This window comes from Lissotriton helveticus, chromosome 7 (assembly GCF_964261635.1).
Source record: "Lissotriton helveticus chromosome 7, aLisHel1.1, whole genome shotgun sequence".
Lineage (NCBI taxonomy): Eukaryota > Metazoa > Chordata > Amphibia > Caudata > Salamandridae > Lissotriton > Lissotriton helveticus.
In genome coordinates, this window is record NC_136068.1 from 1427553579 (window position 1) to 1427568042 (window position 14464).

Sequence of the window (14464 nt, forward strand, 5' to 3'; positions counted from 1 at the left end):
GATGCACTTCTCGTAACGGATTCTGTCTGTCTATGTAGAATGATTTTCTTTCTGGGGGTGAGACGGAAACAAAATGTGGATTCAGAAACGTTCGGTATTTGTGGCGCTGTTCTAATATGACGCTAATTAAATCGGTACCTAGACCTTTCCATCTGTTTTGGAGTAACTCGTTCAATACATCATGCAGAGGACCTGGATCAGAATGCTGTTCCTCATACAGTGTAATGAGGTGCTGGATCATATACGTACCCACCAGACGTTGCTCGGCTGGGGGCAGTTTCAGAAACGTTTGGGCCACTATTTCATCTGGAAACGTGGTAGAATCACTAGTCCAACGGACTGCTGATCGGGCTAGTTCTTGTTCATGCATTGTACTAAGCTCGCTATAACCTATTCGTGATTTCAGGATTTGATCGGTGGCCTGGAATACTTGCTCAAGAGAACACTGTTCTGGTGCTGGAGGAGGAAAAACTTTCTTGTAATCTAGGCGTGAATGTCGGTCGGAAAGTCTAGTTCTACCTACATACGCTATTCTGGAGGGATTCTCGCTGTCTACCTCTTCAGTAGAAGAGTCATATTCTTTCTCGGTTGCTCGTTTTTCTTCCTCCTTCTGGTGTATACGTATTATTTCCTTACGGATTTTCTTGTACATACTCTCTATACAACCTTGTATCTTGTGTTTTCCATCGGCTATATTGTCACTCCACCTAGTCAGGACTTTCAGTTCTTCTTGATCTTTTTCTGGATAATCTTGCTCTCTTATTAAACTATTAATCAGGAACTTTAAAATCATGAGCTGAGTCTCGACTTTTCTTTGAACCATGGCTTCGTGAATACTTCCTGGATTCTCTCCTGTACGGATAAAATGATATATTCTGTCTAGATGTTCTCCCATGTCGGGCAGGGTGACCAGATAGCTGGCAACCCGTCTTAAACGTAATGAATATATGACCATGTGATCTTCGCCTGGAACTAGATCATAACGACAGTCTGTAAGAAGTTGCGTGATATCTACGTATGTAGACACTTTTGGCGTACGCTGTAACGCTAGGTCATGTAGCGTCAGACGTCTTGGTTGAGGCGGGGTGCGAGGAGAACCTCCCCCCGCGGCTCCTAAACTAGAATCGTCGGTGAATACTGTACGGGCTGGTAGAGTGACTGGCATAACGGGTACATTTACTGTGCGCTGGTCCGGGGGTGCTGGAACATGAACTTGGCCCCCGGGAACAGTAGTTGGCGGGACAGGAATTACATTATTAACAGGAGGCTGTGGGTGAGCAGGCGGAATAGGCGGAACATGATTTGCATACACTGGGACTGTGTCGTCCAAATAGGACGAGAGAAAAATTTCAGCTGCGGTCGGTTTATGTCGTAGCTTAATCGGGACCAATGGTGGCGGTAAATTACAGGGTGCTTCCGGGGTTGCCTTCGGCAAGCCCTCGGCAAGAAGAGGATACATACCTTTAATAAGGGCATTTCTCTGTCTGTCTGACTGTTCCGCTCTAACTCGTTCACCTTCTTCTATTAATTCCCTTTCTTGGGCTTTCTCCGAAGATTCCCTACTTAATTATGTTTTTCTGAATTCTTTTTCAGTTCTTTTATGAGATTCTTTGCGCCATAACTCGATGGCATCTTTCTGGGACTGTCTGGCTTTCTTTTTCCATAATGCTTCTTCTACTCGCATGATGCACTCGGCATCCCATGTACCTGATACAGGCCATCTATATTTCTCTTCTAGTTCCTTAGTATAGTCCGCCCATAAATCTAGATATATTATGGCATCTAAGCCATGCTTGTGATACATAAAATGTCCTGGACTGTCCCTAGGAGGGACAGGAACTGCTTCTTCGAGTAACCCTTTTCTGGTCTTTAACTGACGTAATTTCGAGAACAGAGGCATTTCGGTAATACACTTGGAACACAATACACAATAATCACAGTAATTAAATGGCAAACAAAACACTCATACCACGACATAAAAATACATTAATAACAGTTCGAACAGAATACTACCTGATACATTGAAAACAGAACACATGAATTTCTCGAGAAGGAAACTTACTAGAATTACTGGATGCACTGCTAAAACAGTACAGAACATACCGGTCCCATAAAGAGACACGTCATACCGTATTCACCTAGGTGAATACTTCGGACTGGATCTGTGTACCCAAACCCATCGGACCAGGAACAAACTAATGATCCTGTCTAGATACTTCCCCCGCGACGGTACTCACCGGGAAGCAGAAACTGGAAGGCCTCGGACTGGACTGGACTGCTACGACGTCGGACTACGAACTTCGGACTTCAGAAACAGGTGGGCCTCCGGATACTTCGGACCTTGTTCTCTCGGCTTGGGCTCTGGTCGGGACGAACCGCATTCCACACCGCTTCGTCTGGATGTCGGACCGCAGTCTCCGTCTCCTCCGTGGGCCTGAGGGAGACTTGAAGCAGAAATATCTGCACGTGCACGGTATTGTTCCGTCACGGCTGCAGAGGGTCAGGGGACCTGCGTAGCATCGCCAGCGCGTGAGGAAGGGGCTCGTCTCTGTTCGGGCGCCATTATGTGGTAAATAAATAATTAATTACCGGTACTATTTTTGAATATATTAACAATAACAGATAGCTCAATAAATAAGAGTCAGGATCCGATGTATCCGAGTTGAACAGACTTTATTCAGGCAAAAGGGAAGGGACTGGATCGGGACAGCCTGAAATAAAATAGGAAGGAAGGCAGCTGCACCATTTCATTAACAGTGCAGTGTATATATAGTAAGACATTTCAATTATATTACATACAGTATGCGTAACTAGTGACAAGCGTAAGATAAGAAGACATGGGCGGAAGAAGAAGGCGTGCACAGGGCGTGCACGTAGACATGTGATGAGAACGTCACAGAAGTGTCATGAATGGGCGGAAACATGGAGGGGGCTACCTGAGAGCAGCTGGGACCTTTAACCTAGTGGTGCGCGCAAACGGACAATGACGTGTTACCGGGGAGAGCTGGGGGCTATGACTTCTACACTAGAAGAGGAGACTAAAGTCTGCGGTGTCAGGACGACATGTACCTATAGCATATCTGGTATCTGGTGTTTAGAGTACATGTTGATAGAATCTAAAAGTTATCAGGGCAAAGGCTACTTGACACTAAGGCTGGTGCATGCATATATTCTACATGTATTGCGTGTGCTATGAATCTTCCATGAATATTAATACAGTAATTCTCTGACTTGGAGACAGAAAGACTAGACTATAGCTGAAACTGTTTATGCGGTTCAGTAGCTTAGGAATGTGAAGACGGAAAGCTGAACTGATAACTAGAAGCATAACATATTCTTGGCAGACAGGCAGGCAGAGCCAGGCCGGGCACCGTGCTACTTGGCAGGAAGTAAGTGAGGGGTCAGGGATGCAGGTGGGGGCTGTATCGCTCCTCGGAGTGGGTTCAGGAGACTGGAGCTTGAATCTGGTGTCCGGGCCCCTTTTGAGGCCTAGAAACGGGGACAATGCGATGAATTAACGTGCATACTGTAAAATGTGGCAACATAGGCCTAATACTCGTTGCTTTCACGAGAACTGGAAACTGGCATACTAGAGTTGGACACAACTATAATTGCGTCTTTAATCGATCATAGGGGGATATATGCATATCGATCATGCACATATAACATAGGGTGGGGAACACGTAGGCACACATGGCAAGGCAAAATTCAATTTTTCACACATTCAGCACTGGATAATGGACAGCGCAGCACTGCGGAGGTATATTTACGAAGCTCCTAAGGTGTTAACGTTGAGCTCAAGGGATTTTTCTACATAAATGCAGTTGATTACTTTATAGATTAGTTTTGTAATTCCAGGACTGGATCCTAGATTCAGTCCTGGGGCCTAAGCTGAAAACAGTTTAGTAAAAACGTTTTGGTTATTGCAATGATTTTTATGGAATAAAAAGGCATTTTCAAAGTTGACAAACTTTTCAGTGAAAAACTGGCAATGTTATCCTATGGTAGGAAATTCAAGTCACAGGTAAAGTACGTTCTCGATAGTTTTGTAATCCAGTACTGGGCTCCTAGGTCCAGCACTGGGAACTCTATCTAAGACAGGTAAGCAATTACGTTTCAGTAGTTGGTACGATTTTTTAGGAATATTTGTAACTTTCAAAAGTAGAAAGAAAAATTTTCAGAGCAAAATAGTCAATGGTTTCCTATAGAAGAAAATTCAGTTATGGGTAAGTCGGGTTAAAATTACTTTTGCAGGTCAGTACTAAGCTGAATGGTACAGTACTCGCTCCTCTCCTGATTCCAGGTGAGCATTTCAAAATGTGTTACTCTGCTAATTTTAAAGAAGATTTTTCGAGTCAATCCAGTCAATGTTATCCTACGGCAGGAAAGTGAGTTATCGGTTTTCAGGTGAGTACTCGACTGGTGAAGTTAAGGTTCTGTGCATAGACAGTTGGTACACCCGCAGCGGCACAGGGGCGGCCGTGTGCAGAGGTAGTTAGGCCCAATGTTATCCAAAGAGAGGCAGGGGGCCTTCGGTTAGTGGCGGCTGGCTAGCAGGCCACGCAGCAGTGGGAGCTGAACTCCTGGTCACTTGCTCAGGGCAAATGGGAAAATAGGATAGGGTACAGGTTGCACTGCCAGGGTCACTCGGGCGGCTGGGTGCAAGATGTTTTTGAGCCGTCGGGCGCTCAATATTATTCAATGACGATTTTGGAAAGGGAACAAAGGCTGCAGGCTCAGGGACGGAGGACCTTCTGGAGCGACCAACACTTTGAGGGGTAAGTTGGAATCTTGGAGGATAGGTAGGCACCCAGGAGTTGGGCACAGGGGGCCGTGGGGCGCCGGGTGCAGGAGTGTCTTTTGAGGTCGGGAAATCTTACCCCCTGCTGGTCTCGGTCAGAGGGGTCCTTTGTCCTGAGGCTACAGGAGTCGTTGGGGTCGTCGAGGAGGGTCTTTGGGCACTGGACCTCTGGTCCCAGTCACCGGGGGGACGTCCTCATGGTCTTGGATCACTCGGGCATGGGCCGGGCTCGGCGGGTGCAGAGTGGGTTGGTCGGGAGCTTCCTGGCTGGCACCAGCGGTATGATTGTTGAGCAGATCCTCTGCTTAAGGGAGTCCCAGTCTTTAAGAGGGTCAAGGCAGGCAGGTCCTCCGGGTATCCCAAGGTTGCTGTCCACAGGAGTCGCCAGGATTAGGCAGGGGCAGGTTCCAGGATCGACAGGCCGGTAGGGCTGGGACCAAGTCAGTTGGTGTTGTCCTGTTGTTAGCAGCTGCATGGCGGGTCTTCTTCTTCTTGATCTTCTTTCTACTTTTCTTTTCGGGATCTGAGGAAGGAAGGTTCAGGGAGCCCCTAAATACTGAATTTAAATACTGAATTTAGGGGCGTTACAGGTATGGCAAGGGCAGGGACTAATAGGTCCCTGTCCTGTGGTGGGTACACCCCCTAGCCTGCTCCTCTCCGGTGGGAGGGGGCAGGAGCCTTGCTGTGATTGGGCAGGGCCCCCATCTTCAAAATGGCCGGAGCCCGGGCTCGTGCTTCACCTCGTCTCCCCCACCTGAGGGGTGGGGTTGGCACAGGCTGGCACACCCCCCTTCCTGACGTAGGTTTTCCCGCTAGTCTTCCCACCAGAGTGGGGGTCAGGACTGGTGGGGGCCAGTTGCTGGGTACAGCAAATGGTCTGGAGAAGCTCACAGAGGCGGCAGGCCTTTGAAGCTTCCCCCTGCCCATCTTGGGGTAGGAGACCTAGCACCTCTCCCAGGATGTGCATTGTTGCAGGCCCAGGAGAGTGGGTGGCTCTCCAACCAGGGGTCCAGCAACATGCCTGCTGTGTGGCAGCCTAGGCAGCCTCTCAGTCCAGATGTGGATTGCAGGTTTAGGTTTTAGGGGGCATCTATAATTTGCCCTCTGGTGTATTTTACATTAAATCTTGCACTGGCATCAGTGCGGGTTTAATGTTCTGAGAAGTTTGATACCAAACTTCTCAGTCTTCAGTGCAGCCATTATGGTGCTGTGGAGTTCGTAATGATGACCTCCATATACTCTTAATGGCAGCACTGCACTTACAGTACCCAGGAATGGCCCTGGGTACTGTAGGGGCACAGGGCTCATGCAACTGTGCCCACACTGCTGGCATAGGGCAGCCAGCTAGAGGGGTGACTTAGGTATGCCATGGCAGTGGGTTTGTGAGCTTTGTGGGAATGGCATACAAAGATGAGGGCCATGTCGAATCTCTGGTTAGTTCTGCACCTAGACATTCAGCCTGAAAAGGCAGTGTGTGGGTGTCAGGGTACAGGGCCCCTAAGGGTGGCACAATAAGTCCTGCAGCCCTTAGGCGTCTTCTGTGGTCACCATGCCCTGGGTACCTAGGGTACCATTTACTAGGGGCTGATAGGTGGCCAGAGATGCCAATTGAGTTTTAGTTTCAATACAATTTTAGGGAAGGAACACAGGCCCTGGGAGCCTGGTTGGCAGGGTCCCAGGGCACATTCAGTCAAAGCACATCAGCAGTTCAGAAAAAAGTGGGGGCATACCAATGCAAGAAAGATGGCACCTTCTCACACTAGTTCAATCAGCAAACATCAAGTTGCCTTCTTGGACCTCACAATTTATGTGAAGAATGAGTAGTTGGAAACAATACTGTTTAGGACACTGACAGCTGGCAATTCTTTACTGCATGCCAGCAATGTTCACCCGCGAAACCATATAAGGAGTATCCCCCTATAGGGAAAGTCTGAGAATATGGAGAAATTGCAGCGAACAAGAAGAAAGCTCTAGACCAGCTCCCCAAAAGATTTCAAGAGAGAGGGGTTACTCTAAAGACCTTTTAGGAAATGCCACAATGAAAGCTTGACTGATCTCAAGGGAGCATTTACCTTATAAGAGCAATGATAACAAAAAGAATAAGATGGGCTCTAATTTCAGAATGATCACAACATATAACAAACAAGGAGCAATCTGTAAGATTTTATGGAAAAACTGGCATCTCACAAAAAATGATCCAGTTATTGGTAAACTAGATCCAAAAAAGCCAGGACTTGCATTCAAAAGAGCTAAGTGTATGAGTGACTATCTAGTAAAGAGCAACCCCGAGAATGTGAAGAAAATCACATGGATGAGCAATAATCTGAAATTCAGGAAATGAAGAAGTGTAAGGCATGCCAAAATGGAACAAACACAAAAGAGTATGTGATACCTTTACAAAAGGCGAAGGAGGATCAAGGGGCAATATATTTGCAAAACAGATTATGCGGTACATGTACTTACATGTCCCTGCAACATATTATTTGTTGGAAGTGTAGCACTACAGGTACATGAGAAAATCTTTCAACATCTAAAAGCGAGCTAGAACAAGGACAAAAATTAACCAGTTGCCAGGCATTTTGAGGAGTAACAGAAATGATGATATGATGCTTTGATATTTTGTTAAGGATGCAGTACCCAAATGTAAGAGAGGTAGAGACAGAGAGAAGGTTTTACACTGTTTGGAATCTATATACATCATTGAGCTTAATACTAAGATGTCATCAGGGCTTAATAATGAGGAAGATCTACATACACATTTATGATTTCCAATTCTATACAGCAAATGTAGTGTTACGTCAAGGATTTTTACTCACTTTACATCTGGTGTGCACCAGACACTTTAAATAGGCACTTTATGAAATGATATATAGGTAAATACCAATAAATTACCTGTGGGGATAATATTATATTATGATTTTAGTAGTATTTTAAATGTATTTGATGATGGGAAAGGTAACCTTGAGTAATAGCCCACTTAGGTATGATATATGTAATGACTCTCACAATTAACTATTGATATAAGGAAAAGAGAAAGAGGTACATCTTGATAAATATGGATACCTTCGCAAAAAAGATTTCCCCACTTTGGCCCACAATGCGTTTACAGTCCACAAAATAGCCATCTTGTCTATCAATTGTTGACTTTATGCTTATCTTTGACCCTGTAATGAAATGATCAACATAATACACTACCCAGAAGTAGACCACACCCGCCTGATCCTCTCACTTACCGAAGACCCAACCACCAGGAACAAATTCCACAGAAGCATGACCAGCGTTACCGACTGGATGAAGAACAACTACCTGAAGCTGAAGACGGACAAGATTAAAGTACTGATCTTCGGCAACAACAGCACCCATGGAATGACTCCTGGTGGCCAGCAGACCTAGGCCCCGCACCCTCACCAGCCAACCGTGCCAGAAACCATGGAATCATCAGAGATAACAAGATAAGCATGCCATCACAGATATGCGCCATCTCGTACACCTCCTTCCTCCCTCTGCATGCTATGTAAGATCTTCAAGTGGCTATTCCTGCACACGAGATGCACCGTGACACAGGCCCTCATCACCAGCCGATTAGACTATGGCAACACTCTCTACATAGGACCTGCAAGCACCTGAATACTCTATCAGGTGATTAGCAGCGCTATATAAATCTTGATTTATCGATTGATAAAGTTAAATACATTCCCTCCTTGCTCCCCCCCCCACCTTCAGCTGCATCTAAAAGCAACAGTGGTGAACTGTTGTATACCTGCGGAGCAGTGCAGCAACATTGTTTTGGCTCCTAAGTGGAAATAAATTAACAGTTGGGTTTTTCATGTTTTAAAATTCACCCTCCTATTTCCCCCGCCCTGTTTATCAACATACATGTTGTTGTCAGGTCAAACCAGAACAGAAACTTAATTATATAGTGTCAGACACCCGAATGGCTGTGGGCGGCATAGGGAAGAAGAGTGTTTGAGCCAAGACACGCGTTTGTTTTTAATTTATTTATTTTACAAATTAAGTTTTAGAGAGGTGGAGACTCTGGAGAGACGACACATAACCTCATGCTGCACTATGCTCTATAAATGACTCTACAGCCTGTACTACTTAGGAAGTTTAGACAAACCCTTTTGTTATTTCATGGAAGATTTGCAGTTTAGTGACTTTTTGTTACCTTAATTTTTCAATTCAAATTTCTTTATAGTAAAAAAAACTTACTGATTCATACCTTCCATAGAAAAACGAATATTTTAAAACATTTTTATCAGTTCTATTTCATCAGAATGGTAGGAAATTAATTGTTGTAACCGTAAGTGTATTTCTACCTTCTAGTTTTGGAATTGTCCTGGTAATTAATTGTTGTGACCGTAAGTGTTTTTCGACCTTCGAGTTTTGACATTTTTCTGGTTAGTCTGTCTATCGAAATATTAAATAATTAGTTAGAATCATGCTGTGAAGAGCATATCTGACCCCAGACAACAAAAGATGCAAGTTGTGCGCAGTAATGAGCAACAGAATTGACTTTCTGCGAATGTAGGTCCCACTGACCACTTTAAAAGCCTTGAAACGATTAATCACCACAATAGGCCAATACCAAATTCTGATGTACATAAAAAGAAACAAGAAAAAATAGTTTTCATCTGAACCCCAAACTGAACGTTGTGGGGTCGTCCTCCCTTTGAGTACTCACTCACTGACAGTCCCTACTGTCCCTGCTGATGAAATTACCACTTAATGGGTCAATGTTTACACAAAAAAACAGGAATTTACCTTGAAGAGCCTTATTTTCTCGCCTGAGTGAATCTAGCTGTTCATTAGTCTCCTCAAAGGCACTTTTAAGCTTGAACAGGTCAGTGGCATACAGGCGACATTCCTTCTGAGATGCATCAAGCTCGCCGTGTATATCTTCAAACTTCTGGCGCCATTCTTGGATTTGCTTGTCAATCATTCTTTGTTTCTTGTCTAAAACTACTGCTGCGGTGTTGGCCTAAATTGGATGCAAAATTGTTTTCAATGTGCATATATTGATTGGTAAAATCACAGTAATTTATGTTCTATTCTGGTCAAATCAAATTTCAGATTATTCGTTTTTGCACCATTACTCATCGTTGTGTTGTAATTTTATATATATACAAGCATATTGGTAAAATATCAATTGCTACACAGCAAAAAAACAACATATTCAGAATAATGTTAGGAAATATAGGGGCATATTATCAAGGGATTTATCTCCGCTTTTTTGGCTTTAAAAGCCAAGAAAGCGGAGATAAAATTATCTCCCTATCAGCAACAGGGAGCTAACACGCAAATTTGCATGTTAGCACCCTTTTTCTCCACGCTTCCCCTTGCATCTCTAATGAGATGCAAAGGGGGCGTTCCAGAGAAAAATAATAGGAGAAATGTTGTGAAGCGACATTTCTCCTATTATCAAGGATTTCACTAACCCTGTTAGTGATAAAAAAAGCAGCGCTAACCGCAGTTAGCACTGCTTTTTTTACACCTGGTATTTTCCTGACCTAGCCATGATAGCCTATGGAAGGTGGATATCATGGCTAAGTTTGTGAGCCTCTATCATCAAGCTAACGCCAAACTTTGAGAGATTATCGTTGGTTTTCCAGCGATAATCTCTCATTTGGCAGTTAGCGCGAGGATTTTTATCACTTTTGAGATAAACCTTGCTAATAGCAAGTTAACGCCGGCGATGCTTAGCGTTAAAAAATTCGTTACTAAGCATCGTTAGCTCTCGTTGGTAATATGCCCCATAGTCTTCAATCTACCATGTGTGCAGACTGGTCACTTTTAGGGATACATTAAACCCTAAGGCAAGGTATAGATTTCCAAATTTAATCAGATTACCTTACACCAAATGATGTGGTTTGTGCACAGCACGGACAACCTGTAGCCGTAGTTTGTTTTCCCTCATCAGCATAGAATTTTTTTTCCAGTGTAGAGAAAATCGGGCCCTTGCACCACCTAAAAATGTGTATGCTGGTGGCATTTTTAACACTATTTGATCACTAAAAGTGTCTTTTTGTGAAGCTTTTTCTAATATCATTTGCAGGCTAATTCTGTGTTCCGTGGAATAAGAGTTACGTCAAGTATGCAAACAACTGTTTTATTTACATGTTATGCTGTGTTAAAATAATTAATAAAGTGCACTTATGCCAAACATGTAAGAAATTGGGTTATTGATTGAGGGACTGGAAGTCCCACTCAGTTAACAAACATAATCCTTGTCAGGATGAACTACAAAAATTCACTAATTTAACCTGTGCTTAGCCGGCCTCTGGTAGCTTGGTACAACGCAGTCAGGCTTAATTTACTGGCAATGTATAAACTACTTATGCAGCAATCAAACAGTAATATAGTGAAAACACAACACAAGAACAATCCCATAACAATTTAGAAAGATAGAGTAAATAACAAAACGATACCAGAACAACTAAATTCCAATTACTAGAATGGGGGATATTCAATTTTAAAGTTTTTAGTGAAAAAAGCACCTAAAAATCACAAAACACTGCTCGCAGTCAAATGCGATGTGCTAGGCTGGAGGAAAGTCAAAGTCACAAATGCAGGCTGATGAAGATGGAGTGTGTGTTGGATACTGGGACCACGTTAGTCCTACTGAAAAATTACCTTCTCAAGTCCAGAGCGAAGTGTTCTGTTCTTGTTGGAGGAAGCCGTGCAGAGGAGGCTTTTATAGCAAAAAGTGGGTTGAGCTTCATGGACGGTCGTTGCTTATCACAGGCTGTTGTTGCTGTGGCACGAAGTGCAGGGTGAGCATTGCAGGTTGTCACGCATAGAACAGGTTTCACAGGAGCTTTGCATTGGTGGTCATTGCTGGTGGCAGGGTTTCAGTGCAAACAGGGCCGTTCGCAGTCACAAGGACCCCAAACTTTCAGATTTTCATCTATTCTTCTTGCAGATGCTTCCACTGATGCCAGCCAGAGCCTGAGAGCCTTTCTTTGGGACCAAGATTCACTCCATTAGCGGCCAGCAGCAGGGATAAGGCAGGTCCACACAGGTATCTTTGGAGCTTGTTCCACCCCTTCTTCGCAAGGCTTAGAGCCCTCTGACCTGGTGGCCATACAGAAATTCAAAGGGATTGAACCTTACTCACTTCTGAGACACCAACACCTCTAAGCAAACAACAGGCAGAGGTAGAGGACATCCGACTTAAATTTCAAAGGCTTGGTTCGGCCCATAATCATGCCTTTGAGGGTCTTGTTGAACATTTCTACAGGCCACTTAAATTCATCATGTATGGTGTGGGTATGTTAGGGTGTGCTGAACTTACAGGTTACCACACACTCGTCCCTCATTGACTCATGTACGTTAAGATGAAGTTGGTGCCTAAGTCAGATAGTACCTCGTAGGGGAAACCTATTTGAGGAAAGATCCCATCAGTGCCCTGGCCACTGTCAGTGCAGTCACTGTCTTTAGAGGCCTCCCAGTACTGAGTGTTATGATCCACCAAGTTCACAATGAACCTGTTTCCTAGGGCAGTTTGGAGTCCAGGGACCCAGCAAAGTTGATGCCCACCCTCTCTAAGGGGGTGCCAATGACAGGAAGGGGGACCAGGGTATGCTTCTGCTTTGCCCCTGACTTCTCACTGGCAGGTGGGACAGTAACTGCAAAATGTTCATCTCATGGCATTCTCATCCTTGACAAATAAAATTGGGTAACCACAATGCAAACCGTGCAAAGGTTTTCGCTTACCTCAGATGTTCTGCCGGGGGTATGTCATGAGCTAGACCCAGTAGGAAGTTCCTGAGGCACTGGAAGACCACAAACACACAGGTTGCTCCATGCTCTGGACCTTCATCTTCGCTATACAGGAGATAATTCTCCCAATAGATCAGGTGATCACCAGTGGTATTGCCAGCTGCCTGATCCTCAGCCTGTCAGTGTAGGCCCTCAAGAGTGGGACACTTGCTCTAGGCTTTGCAGAATTCTGGCCAGGATGCTCCCCCTTCAGCTTGAAAGCTGTCCAGCTCAGGTAGGTTCCTAAGGGCAGCAATCTATTCACCTGTATGGGTTCTAAGGCCTCCTCCCGGGCCATGGGAATCGCAGGGGCAGGTTTTGCACACTCCTTGTCCTTCTTCTTTTTAGCAGGAACTTGGGCCATTTTTCCAGGTCCTTTTGACCTCACTCTCAGGCTGCTAAAAAACTGTGAGGCCAAGTTCACCCACCCAAGCATCCCCAAATGAGAACGGAGGTCCACCTCTTTCCAGATGGTGTGCTCTATGTCATTACCAAGGAGACAATCCACAGGCATGGTGCTCTCACAGCAACCCTTACAGCACATGAGAACCCCCAACCACATACAGGGGGAACCAGAGCCACTGGGTGATCTCTCTCATGGTTGACAGCTACCACTACTGGGTGGTCTACATTGGGAATCCCCTGCTGAGGCCACTAGATGACACCTGAAAGTAGTCACCTGTGTTACTCAGAGCCTCCACCCTCTGCACATTGATTGTGAATGACTTCCTACACCTTTCATATTACTAGGTTATTGAGCCTTGGGTACCATCTCTGTCACCCAGGGACACTAGGGTAACCTTTGCAGTTTTCCTTACACTAACCAGGGCAACCTCCTCCTCAAGCACTACAACGGCCACCCCCGGTGTATGCCCACCAGTGGGGGCTGCTTCCTTTTTGGACAGAAGATATCCCCCTTCGATGAGCCTGTATCTGTAGCACTCATAGCATTTGGGGGGAAAATGTCCTGAGGATTCCTTCTCAGGATGACCACATCTCTTCTGGTCAGGCTGGGAATGGCAATCCTTCCTGTGAGAACTATTTTGGGAGGATTTTTAAAACTCTTTGGTTTTATTGTTGTCTCCCCCCCCCTTTCGTCTGGTGGGTTCCCTGACTATCCTTGTGGTGATCCCTCCAGATACCTTCTTGTGGACCCTGGTGATGAGCCTGCGGTCTGGATCCTTGGCAAGCTCCCTAGGAATACTGAGATCCCCATGGAGATTTTGGGATAGCTCTGGAAAACAATTGATGAACATATGCTGTCTGAAAAATAGATTGTACAGTTCCTCGGAAGTGTTTACCTCCCTCACCCATCCATCCGATAACTTACTGAAATACTCAGCAAAATCCAACCAAGGACTTCTGGTTGTCCCTGAACTTCAAGCTGCACTTCTCAGGGATGAGTCCATATTTGTTTGACAGTGGCAGCCTTCTTTAGGGGTATTTCATCCTGTCACCCCATGACCAATAAATAATCCATCCCCTCTGTTGGTATATGCCTCTAAAGACTGGATCCCCAAGCCTCCCCAGCAACCTTGTGCATCTCTAGGGCTACCCCATAGGTCTCAAACCACTTGTCTATGTTGTCCTCACCAAAAAGCTTGATTCCAGGGACCAGATTTATAATTATTTGTCGCAGCCCAATGCAACAAGACAAAGTGTGCTGCACTCAATCAACTGGATAGAACATGAATGTGACATATTTACTAACATATAGTGCATTCTGTCTCTGTGAGCTAGTGCAAGGGTGTCTGTGTTGCAGGCAGGATTGTTTTTGTGTAGGAAGAACACCTTGCTGCTCAAAAACAACTCTTAGAGGTGTTTCCCTCATTGTAAATGTGCTGCAGACTCTGGCAGCTACTGATCCGACTGAGCCTGGAAATGCAGCTATTATTTTACCAC

General features: G+C 45.0%; 1 protein-coding gene across 4 annotated transcripts in view; it reads right to left on the bottom strand.

The window, feature by feature from the left end:
* The window catches only part of MYH16 (myosin heavy chain 16), a 1068458-nt gene that overhangs the window by 232768 nt on the left and 821226 nt on the right, over nt 1–14464 (bottom strand). For all 4 annotated transcript variants that reach the window (XM_078654769.1, XM_078654768.1, XM_078654770.1 and 1 more), the window contains one exon: nt 9566–9782. In XM_078654769.1, the coding sequence (XP_078510895.1) occupies nt 9566–9782 (217 nt within the window). The remainder of the gene's footprint in view (nt 1–9565; nt 9783–14464) is intronic.